Genomic DNA, 11,466 nt, shown 5'->3' with positions numbered 1-11,466 from the left:
ATGTATATATCATGTATATATCTATCCACTTAGCACTTTTAATTCTTATTCTTATTTTTATATTTTTATGACAGTATGTTGCACTGAAGCACCGCAGCAATTTCCTAATGTTGTAAACCTGCTCAACATCTGGCAATAAACCCTTTCTGATTTCTGATTTCTGAAATGCAGTGCCTGGACCAGTGCTCGATATAAGATACATAAAGACCAATTTTGACCTGTGAAACATGCAAAAATGATACACTATTGTGCAAGTCTTGAACCACCCCTCATTTCTTTATATTGTGGTTCCAAGGAAGTATACTCTTGATTCTTTCACAGGAGTATTGAGCAATAGTTCTCCAGGCTTTCCGAAGGTCTTTCTTTGGACATTAGCTGCCTTTTCACTCATTTTAAGTCCATTTAACACTGACATATAAATCGTTCAAACGTCAAAAGGGGCACCTAAACTAAGGGATGAACCAGTGTTGTCCACACATAACTGAAAATTTAGTAAAATATAACTTAAAATATTATGTTAAAGTAAATGAATCTATGAATAGTGTCAAAGACAACACAGGGGCCTGGCACGAAAACGAACAGCTTGTAGAACTGGGGGACTCGTATAGAGATAAGAACCGGAAAAAGCGTGTTTGGAGGCGTGGTCCCGCTCCTGAAATTCACATACTTTATCTCCAAAACATTGATCCAGCTACTGTTCACAAAAGCTTAATCAGAAATGGTTTCATTAGCTGTCAAGAATCAATGTATAAGGAAAGAGAAACAGGGAGTTTGAGAGTGATCCCAAACACACTGCCAACACAGTAAAAACACCTGCACAGAAAACACACACAGTGCAACACTACCAGTCATGAATTGGTCTCCCCAGAGCCCGGACCTCGACATTATTGAAGCCTGTGGGATCATGTTGACAGAGAACAGACTAAAAAGCAGCTGACATCCAAAGAGCAACTTTGAACGTCCTTTAAGAAGCCTGGAAAGCTATTCCTGAAAACTACTTAAATAAATTGCTAGAAAGCTTGATTAAGAGATTTCAGGCTGTGTTTCAGAATCAAAGGTGGCTCCACATTTAGCAAAGCTCTGCCTGCTGGATTGTGTTGCATAACTTTTTCCAGGGAACCGTTAAGAAGAGGTTTAAACAGGGCGTAAAGGAAACTACAGTCCTTATCGCGACAGGAACTCCTTACTTAGAACATATAAAATAGCTGAAGACCGAGTACGTGTCACATGAAGTTTATTTCAGCGTGTTTGCCGCTTTCAGTTTAATTAACAAATAAAAAACACTCATATACTGACCAAACATTCGTGTTAGCTAGCTAAAAGTCAAGCAAAACTTTGAAAAACTTTTAGGGCGGAAGCGCCGCCAAAGTACTGATATTAACTTTTGTTTAAAATAAGTCTAAAAATTTTGCACCTGGTTTTGTTCGTATATAATAAAAACCTACAAACAGTTAAAACGTCTGGTACCTTTGTTTTGCTGCTTCTTCTTCACCGCATTGACAATCTCACAGGTGGAGCTACGCAGGCGCAATGCTGCCCTCTGCAGGACTTCAGGACAGTTGCAACCAGCTGTGCTAAAAACCACAAAGCGAGATCTTCTTCTTCTTCTTCTGTCATTTTTAACGGCAGCTTGCATCCAAAGATGCTGCACTACTGCCATCTCCTGGCTTTTACTCTCACTTCACTTCTAAATCCTTAGAGCCTCTCGATGCACAAAGCAGGATTATAAGAGTTTTGTATTTTATAATTAGTCTATTTCATTATAATTCATTTTAGTTGTTCCCGTTAGTTCACTTTCCAAAGCGAATTTTCTCGTTTCACGTTAGTTTTTGTTTGAAAATGTTTTCATGGTAGCTTTAATTAGATTCAATGATACAATGCTATGAAAAACTATTTGCTTCCTTCCTGAGGTTTTTTTTTATTTTTTAAATTTGTTTAAAATTTGTTTGATCATCTGAAACATGTGACTGTGAAAAAAAAAATATTGGGTATCATCATAATATCTTTTTGCCAAATGTGAGCTTTTGTATTCTTTTTTGTCAGCAATGATTTTTCCCCTTCTAACTCTCCCATTGATGCCATTTTTGTCCATTCTCTTTCTTTTGTTGAATCATGAACTCTGACCTTAACTGAGGCCAGACAAGCCTGCAGTTCTTTAGATGTTGTTCTGGGATCATTCTTGACCTCTAGGATGAGTTGTTGATGCACTCCTGGAGTAATTTTGGTAGGCCGGTCACTCCTCGGAAAGTTCCAAGTTTTGTCAGTTTGTGGCTAATGGCTCTCACTGTGGCTCACTGGAGTCCCAAAGCCTTAAATGTCTCTGTAACCCTTTCCAGACTGATAGATGTCAACTTTTATTCCCTGTAAATCCTGGAGAGGTTTCTGTGAGAAAATTCCAGCAGATTAGGAGTCTGGTACAAACTACCATGGCATGATTAAAGTCACTTAGATCACCTTTCTTCCCTTCTCTAATGCTTAATTTGACTTCAGCAGGTTATGTTGGCCATCTCTACATGCCTAAATTAGTTGCTGCCATGTGATTGACTGACTACACCCAAGGTCCTGCTGTTAAAACCTTTATTTCAGAATTATTTTTTGTTTCTAAGAAGTCATAACATACTTTTTATATACACATGAGACTTTAGGAAGCTATAACTGTAGCGGCCTGTGGGAAACCGAAGCAGTCTCCTGCTACAGAAATGGTGAAAGAAAAAAAAAAATCCATCTCTCGTGTACTCACAACAAGCTAAAGAAATGTGTATTATTTTTCATTAAATGTCTGAAAGGTTTTGTACAAATTTGTGAATTTAAATCAGAGTGTCAGTGTTGCATGTTTGAATATTGGCACAGATAACATAACAAGCATCTGGTATTAATTATACTCAGAATCGGAAAATAATTAAATAAAACAGTCAGATACATAAATACAAATGTTTATTTCTGGATATAATTTACACATTTTGCATATGAAAGTATGGCACAACTGACAATATGACACATTTCAGTTTTGCCTTTCTTATGTGATCAAATCTCATTTTCGGTGACAAATAATGTGACTCAACTAAAACATCACTCTCAAACTTTCATAAATAAAATGTAACTTCAGTGTTTAATGTAAATATCAGAGGTACAAAATTGATCTGAAAGATTAAATGGATACCTTGATTGTAAACTAAAGTGCAAGCCCCATTTTTTTGCCCTAAATATAATACAGCATCCGAGCGCATCAGTTTTAAACACATTCAGCAACAGTGTGCAACCAAGAAAGAGCTGAGAATTAAGCAACAGCGACAGGTGCTTTTGTTTTTATATCCACAGGTGCTGATAAATAAACAGTATCCACACACAGTCAAAGGACAAGCCAGAGGGGATTCCTACAAATTAAGCTCAACATAGCCAGGCTTTTCTGGCGTTAACTAGCTTAACAAAACCTGAACCTGCAGTATCAGCTTTCTTTGTTAACTTTCTGCTTCAGGCTTTGCGTACACTCACATAAAAAGATGCTTTTGATGTATGATTTCCCTCTAATTCTGCATAGAAATGAGTCTCCGGTGTATCACCAACTTTAGACAAAGACTAAGTGATAGAGATCTAAACAGCAAAATGGAAGACCAAGTATAATCCTGCAGGAAATCGTTAATCTCCAATTATCACAATCACATTCAGCAGTAAAATAAAGTTTGAGTTAGTATATTTAAATTCCCTTCACTTCAGTCTACCACCGGATCAATGTGAACACGATTTTTTTAACATGGTGAATAAAGCCTAAAAATGTAACTGATCGGTTTTCTAACCTGTTATCTAGTAGCTGCAAACCCAGCAGTGTGAAACAGACTAGCAGCAGATTTGGATCAAGCAGCCAACGTGAAATTTCTGCATAACCGCCTGAATTTCAGCAACAGTGTGAGGCACAGTTAGCACTGCTGTAACCTTACAGTTGGGCTTCGCGTTAGTGAGGTAAGGCTCTGCAGCTTTCATTTGTGAAATGTGTTCCTTTAGCACTTGGAGCAACTGTAAATACGAGCAGAAACTTTTGTTTTACCACAGTAATCTAGTCAGGTCGCATTAAAAGCTCTGACCTCTGATTTCGAGGTCAAGTTCACTGAGATTTGAACTCATCTGACATTTTCAGTAGTAGCAGTAGAAACAGTTTGAAAATCCTAGGTAACATCCTTCTTGAGTTATCGTAGTTATTCTATAATTTACATTCGGTTTAATCTGCCGATAAACTAAAGTGATGGGAAATCATCGGAATTGAACACACCGAGTAACGTTTGAATGTTTAAAAGCTTCAGACATTAAACAAGTTGTCAAAAACGTTGTTTTATGCGAGTGTGCTCAGAGTCTGAAGCAGAAAGCCTGATTTTCCCACCACACCACTGGGTTTTTAAGTTTTATCCAGCCAGGCAACGCCAGGGAAGCCTGGATATGCTGAACCTGCTTCGTAATACGCCCCTCTGGAGTAATAAATATTTATTTGTCAAGGTCTTCGGGACTTTACGAATACTACAAATGATGATAAATCTGAAAATCTGGGTGAAATTCAGGAAATTAGTCAAAGCCTCTCTTCAGACACAAGTGTTATTATTGGGATAACAACAGGCTTCTGCATTTATTTAATCAGAAGCCATTTTGATCATTTTTAGTCTCCAAAATATTCCTCAAAAGTAATCTGAAAGTCCACACACTGATATTTTAGCTTAAAATATAAAACTGAGTATTATGTTTAGCCCAAAAAAGTCCAAATATGCCCAAAAGTTTGTTTTTAAGCGTTTTCTGCAACAGTCTGTTTTCAGCTGCAGGATAGAGAACCCGAATCATCCCCGTTCCTGAGTTATTGCCCTGTTTTAAATCACTTTATTTAATTCATTCTAACTACTGAATGTACTTTTTTTTTAGTAATTATTGGACTTAACTGTACATAATAAAGTTTAGATAATTTAGTGAAACAGAGTTTTGTAATTTTGCAGGCAAACAAGCACAAAGATTTAGGAAGGAAATTAAAGAGTGTTACTTGTCCATCTAGCTAACACCGGATGGTCACTGTGAGCTACATTTCCTCTTGCTGTGGCACCGGTGAGATTACAGCTTAACATTCAGAAGAGCATCAGTAGAACATAACCTAAAGATCCATAAATAGCTAATTTATCTCTAAAGCAAGTATATTCATAAAACCTGTGGCATTGCAGTTCACCTTTGAATATATGATCTGGAAATTTAAGCTATTCATCATAAGAAATAAATATCCCAAAATCACAACCAGCATGAATTAATCATTCAAAAGACTCATTAAATCAATTCAAGTTAAATGTCCAAATCCAAAAGGCATTTAACTCAGCACTGACAAACTGGATGGAAATGTGTAACACACTGGTTGAATGGCACAAATGATCATCACAGAGCATACAATAATAATGATAATAATAATATACAGACTCCCACCTCTTCATCATTTCCCACCCACACTATGAACACAGATGTTTAAAATAAACCTAACATGCACATCTGCTTCTGTCGGAGCCCTCTGAGAGGTCTGGGGTGAAGGGTCCGTTAGCTCGGACAGTCCCGTCGGGGATCCAGGACTTGTCCACACATCGTTCCATCCTCTTCATGATGAGATCCAGCAGGACTTCCACGGCCTGGCTCACGTTATCCCCGTTTGCAGCACTCGTCTCAAAATACGGGATTCTGCACGGAAACATGTTTCAGTTACAAAACAGGGATCAAAGACAGCAGCTATAGTGTAGCTCAAACCTTTGTTGACGTAGGAGTGCAATTAAAAAGTTGTGACTCTGCTCATAAGAAGCAATAATAATAATAATAATAATAATAATAATAATAATAATATTTTAAAAAAATCGGTCATTGAAACACTGGTCCAGAGTCATTCATCAAAACGACCTGAACGTCGCCCCGCTCACAGAAGGGCACACCGAAACAATTTTACCCTCCCCACCTGCCCCATTCGCCAGATCCGACTCCATCCCAAAATGAAATTCAAGCTGAAGGATCGCCGTTTTGACGCAGTGAAGGCGTTCAGGACAAGACTTTCATGGAGCTGAAGTTGAGAACATGAGTATTGATTTTGTTAGTTTTTATGTGCAGAGCTGTGGAACTAAGCATGTTGATTAAGTTTGTGAAATGGAGCTCAGTGTTTTCCTGAAACAGCCTGACGCTGTTATTTCTAAACTAATTAGCAGCAAAAAAGGTCATTTACTGACTTACTGGAGACGTTTTCATCTTTGGATTACCCATCTGCTGCTGTGTACTTATTAAAATACACAGATATAATAATACGACAGTACACGGACTGCTACAGTATTGTTTGATCAGTCGGTTAACTGATATACTTAACCACACTGAGATAAGGGTGTTAGATATTGTTTATATAAATTGAATTGATATACCTTTTATTAGTCCCACAAGGGGAAATTTCATAAGGCTGTCGACCTATTGCACGGTCGAGGCAATAGGTCGATGACGGCACCATCTTACCCTCCGACCATACATACATTACACAAAACATCACATGGAGAAGAAAGATAAGGAGAAATAATAACTCCCCCCAGACTGAGCTCCAACAGGGAGATCAGTTAGAGAACAGAAAAAACACCTCTGCACATGAAAAAAAAAACAAACTCTTAATACACCAAAGAAACACATGACAAGCAACAGGGGTGGGTAAAGGGTGCAGCATCGGAAGGGAATAAGCGTCGAAGGCGTTTGGAAAGGGAGGGGGGATGAGTGTGTGCATATCAGTGTATATGTATGTGTGTGCATGTCCAGAGTTCAGCTGAGACAGTGTCCTTTGCCCTGCTAGGCTAAGTAAACAGAAATGAACAGATAAATATGGCACAGACTATATTAAAAGTAAATAAATTCATTTAAAATAAAAAAAAATAATAATAAAAAAGGGAGAAATGTCTGTGGGACATCTGCAAAGCTGAGGTCGTCCTCGACTGTATAAATGTCATTTTATAGTCCGTTGTTAGGTGGTTGCCAAGTAGACATGATGCCGTTTGTAGATATAAATGAGAAGTTATTGTCAAGGCCATTGGCTGATTGTCATACAGTGCTTTTCTACTCTACTTGAGGACTCAAAGCATGTCACATATACATTCAGAGCAGATGGGCAGAGATGCCATATACTTGAATGCATCGTTTATATTTTTAGTAAAAGGTGTGTCTGATGGGTCCCAAGCAGGATATTTTACACGTGTGCACAAATATTTGTTTTTCAAGGAGGACTAATTTAGTTCAACATTGTCCTGCATGAACTTTGGCAAACAAAGCGGCCACTGCCTCCTTGGCAAATGTTTGAGGGAGAGGTTCATGTACAGATGGATCACAGGCGGGCAGGCAGACAGACGTACCCGTACTTCTCGGCGAGTTCACGAGCCTGGTTTTCACTGATCATTCTCTGGTCCGACAGGTCACATTTGTTCCCACACAGAACGATGTCCGGATTTTCACAGTATGCGTGGATCTGTAACTGACCTGAAACGATCAGAGGTTGTTTTTTTTAAAATGCATAAAGTTGTGTTTCCATGGAAATATCTTAAATAGTGGCAAACACATCAAGGTTTCATTCATGTACTAGTTGATACAGCTGGGGTTAGAGTAGGGAAAGAGTAATAAGAGGGAGATTAAAAGTTTAATTACACTTTGGGTCTAAAACCAAACTCCACGAGTCGGACATAATAAGCCTTTGTGCACAGTCAACAAGAAACTGATTATTTCTCTGCTAAGGCAGAGCCGACGTGGATGTTTGTTTGTCTGTCTGTCAGCAAGATTACTGAAAAGCTACAGAGCTGAATTTCATAAAACCTGGTGGAGAGATGAAGGCCAGGCAAGGAAGAAATAAAATCTGGATTACTTTCTTTACAAATCAGTAGAAGGGCATCTACAGGTGCCCTTGTAAATATCCAGTGACTGGTGCACTTTTTATTAATTACACCAGCGGTGAACTGATTGTTAATTCTTCCATTTTCATGACTAAAAATGTGCTTTCAGCTCAACACATTAGGACACATACTCATCCAGTGTCTGACGTTGAGGAAACTTTGCTCGTTTGTGAGGTCGAAGAGGAGGAGGAAACCCATCGCATCTCTGAAGAAAGCAGTCGTCAAACTTCGAAACCTGAAATCAGAGGAAGAAAAAACACTTAATGGAGAAAAACAAAAGTTAGAGATCAAGAAGTTAGAACAGAGTTTACCTCTCCTGTCCTGCAGTGTCCCACAGCTGCATGTGGATCTTCTGTCCTTTGCTTGATGTGCCATCTGGACCAGGTGATTTGTACAGCTTAGAAACAGAAAAATATACATATACTTAATTTAACAGATATTAAACCGGGATGTTGAGGATATAGCCACCCCATTAACCATGTAGGAACAAGAGGGGGGAGAGAAAAAGAAACAAAACAAAGACGATGATAGAAAAGGTCTGAAAACCAAGCTAGTTGTCAGCCAGTTTGAGGAGTTTAGAGGTGTTTCTGTTTGCTAATGAATCTTATGATAATCCTGATATTTATGACTGTGCAGGGAGTTTTGTACTATTCAAAAGTAAAGTTTAAATTAAGTTATGAACAGGGGATCCGTGTAAATGTAATTATCAGATACCAAATCAGAGCTGTCAAACTAAAAATGGGAGAGAGGAATGAATCATTGAATCATGCCTATGAGTGTTGACAGAGCGTTTAAATGTTAAATGAGAAAATGTGAGAATAATTAGAGTACTGCCAGTTTGTGCTTTTTATGACTGCATTTTTTTTATTTTTTTTAAATTAAACAAAAATTCTGACATTTCCATCATAAATCAGTGCAGTGAAACTAAAGGGAAAATTATGTTAATGACATTTAAAATTTCCTGGAGAAGCAGGAACCATGAACCAGGAGCAGAAGGCTCCTCCTGGGCTAATCACCTATGGCCAACGTTGAGATGATGGATAGTTAACACAATTATTTACAGAGTTTGTCAAAAACTGTAGATTCATCAAACTTTAATAATTAGAAGGTCAGAGACAACTGCCCATAAAACAGCAAATGTGACCTTGATAATGAGTTTATATTGTGTGAGCTCTCATTGTGTGCAAGTTTGATTAAATAATGACCCACACTGTAGGAGGAGTAATGACTCATGTGAGCACAGATGGACGACGGACAGTTCCCCGTGGCAGGAGCTCATCAGTCCTGCAGCCGGATGAGCTGAAATGTGACTTAACGCTTGAAGTGGGAACTCGTCTCTCTCTTTGATTCCACTCCTTGTGTCTCCGCTCACCAGAGATACAAGCAGAGGAGTAGGCAAGTAGAGACACCGGGAGGAAGAAGTTGAGGCAGCAAACATTTAAGAAAATGTTTTCCTGATTTTTGAGCCTCATTTTGAAGTTGCATGAATAGTTTGTTATAGTCAAATTACAGCACAACTTGATACCAGTGTCAGTTTATTTAATATATATATTTTCAATAAAATCTACATCACTCTCAAGATGTTATTGTTCTTTTAAAATTCTCACAAATGGTGAGGTGCAAAAACTCTGAACACCTTAAACAGCTGAAACAACTTATGAATATAATAAGGACAAGTTGTTCCAAAAGTCCTCCTTCCTCTGTGGTTTCTATATTCCAGCTGTGTCTCACACCCCTGATGTAAACTGATTGTAACTTTTGCCTGTGTATCCTCCATCGCAGCTTCTCCTCCTCCTCCATTTTTAAACACAGTGTATTGAGCAAAACTGCAGCTTGGTTGTCAGTGATGGAGAAGTGCAGTTACCCCATGTATTAATTTAAAAAAAACAAAAAACAGCTGGGGAAAATAAATTTTTTTCTGTTCATCTCCCCAAAACAAAAAAACAAAATATTCCCCAGCTGTGCACTCATTTATATTTAAAAGTAAAGTTTTTATGTTTAACGAAAAAAAAGAAAAAGAGGTACATTCAAATCCTTCAGACCAAGCATTGAAAAGAAAGATAATGACCGATACATATAACAGGAGCAGGTTTTCTTCTCAGAGCTGAAGGTCAGCAGCATTAAAGTAAATATGAGATGTGCTCAGCTGTTTGCCAATGGTATGAAGTGTTTATTCTTAAGGAGGGTGCTGCCTGCTTCTCAGCAGTATTAGTCATTACTTTCTGTTGCAACATTCACTGGTAGGCTTTTGTAACGTGGAGTGAATGATCTGGGAATCTGTTTAAGCTCCTGATCAGGCTTCCTGTACAGCGTGAGAGTGGAGTAATATGTTCATTAAGATTTCAAAAACACTGACAACATTAAAACAGAAAGTCAGAAACAAAAAAGAAAATAAAAAGGAAGCCATTTGTCTTAATGCTGTACATGGTTATCCATATGCAAACAGCTCTTATTTATTTAAAAAAACAAAACAAATGCAAACTCTGAGTCCATTCAAAACATAACAAACCAAACACTTGATGGTTTACATTTACAATTATTCATAATTACTTTCTGTTATATTTAAATCTTTTATGAAGTTCAGAAAGTGTGTTCAAAACGTCAAAATAGTTTTGCTTTGGTTTTCAGTAGATTGCAATTTAAATTTATTTGTTTTATCCAGTGACTAACATATCTGGTCTTTCAAGGTTTTTGGTATTTTAAACATTGTTTGTCGATTTGTAATCAAGTGGAAACAGCTTTGGGTCTGCTGGACTTTCTTTAAGTTCACTTCCCTCACACCTGATGTCCTCCTAAACTGCTTTGATGCCAAAGAAGAAGAGCTGAATGAAAGAGCACCGACTCACCACTCGTTTTTCTCTGAAGTCTATTCCGACTGTAGTGATGAACTTGGAGTTAAACTTGCTATCTGTGTACTGGTACAGGAAGCTTGTTTTCCCCACGCCAGAGTCACCAAGGGCTAAAAATTTGATGAGGTAATCATATTCCCCATCAGACATAGTGAGGCCTTAATTTCTGAAACACATGAACAAAACAACTCAGTCAGCCAACAATCTTATAAATAAATATAAATGGAAAAGTGAAGCCATAGTCATATCTCTATTCTTCAGAAATTAAGCAGAGAGTGGAGTGAAAAAGTACAAAACTAGAACTAAACATAAACTCTTGTAAAGTTTTAGTACATGTGTTATCCAAAAACCTCAAACACAGAAACTCTACAATATATGACACTTTTAATATTCAAAAGGTACACTCATCATGAAAAGAGCAAAAGTACCAATGAACTACTGTGTCTGTGTAAAGGTTATTATTATTATTCAGTACATGCTGTAGGTTAAACGCAAACATGCACACACCAGGAAAACAAGATGTGTTTATGTACTGTAGAAAACAGTTCACTGCTAAAGTATTAATTAGTCCTGTGGTTGTTCATATTTGCTAAAACTATAGTTGCCACATAGACATTTATGTCTTCATCAGTAAGAACCAGAAGTCTAGAAGTGGAGTGCCAAAGACAGGCGCTCTGTTACGCAAATCCAGTGGTTGCTAAATGTTGTGCCGT

At 37.8% G+C, this 11,466-nt stretch overlaps 2 protein-coding genes across 4 annotated transcripts in view; both read right to left on the bottom strand.

Annotated features, from left to right (window-relative positions):
* vrk3 (VRK serine/threonine kinase 3) overlaps positions 1 to 1,532 on the bottom strand; it is a 17,232-nt gene extending 15,700 nt beyond the window's left edge. Inside the window, exon 1 of one of the 2 annotated variants that reach the window (XM_005741658.1) lies at positions 1,468 to 1,532. The gene's annotated coding sequence lies outside the window, so the exon portion shown is untranslated. Of the gene's footprint in view, positions 1 to 845; positions 875 to 1,467 lie in introns of those variants that run through there. The other variant, XM_005741659.1, reaches the window with a different exon arrangement.
* A 1,390-nt stretch (positions 1,533 to 2,922) lies between these two features.
* The window catches only part of rab27a (RAB27A, member RAS oncogene family), a 20,604-nt gene continuing 12,060 nt past the window's right edge, over positions 2,923 to 11,466 (bottom strand). For both annotated transcript variants that reach the window (XM_005741656.2, XM_005741657.1), the window contains exons 2-6: positions 10,751 to 10,919; positions 8,216 to 8,301; positions 8,036 to 8,139; positions 7,374 to 7,497; positions 2,923 to 5,688 (exon numbers count right to left, since the gene is read on the bottom strand). In XM_005741656.2, coding sequence (XP_005741713.1) covers positions 5,493 to 5,688; positions 7,374 to 7,497; positions 8,036 to 8,139; positions 8,216 to 8,301; positions 10,751 to 10,903 — 663 coding nt within the window. In that variant the 5' untranslated portion in view covers positions 10,904 to 10,919 and the 3' untranslated portion in view covers positions 2,923 to 5,492. The remainder of the gene's footprint in view (positions 5,689 to 7,373; positions 7,498 to 8,035; positions 8,140 to 8,215; positions 8,302 to 10,750; positions 10,920 to 11,466) is intronic.

This window comes from Pundamilia nyererei, unplaced genomic scaffold (genome assembly GCF_000239375.1).
Source record: "Pundamilia nyererei isolate P.nyererei 1_Seehausen unplaced genomic scaffold, PunNye1.0 scaffold00112, whole genome shotgun sequence".
NCBI lineage: Eukaryota > Metazoa > Chordata > Actinopteri > Cichliformes > Cichlidae > Pundamilia > Pundamilia nyererei.
Note: the sequence above shows the minus strand (reverse complement) of the source record. Positions and strands in the feature narration are given on the sequence as shown.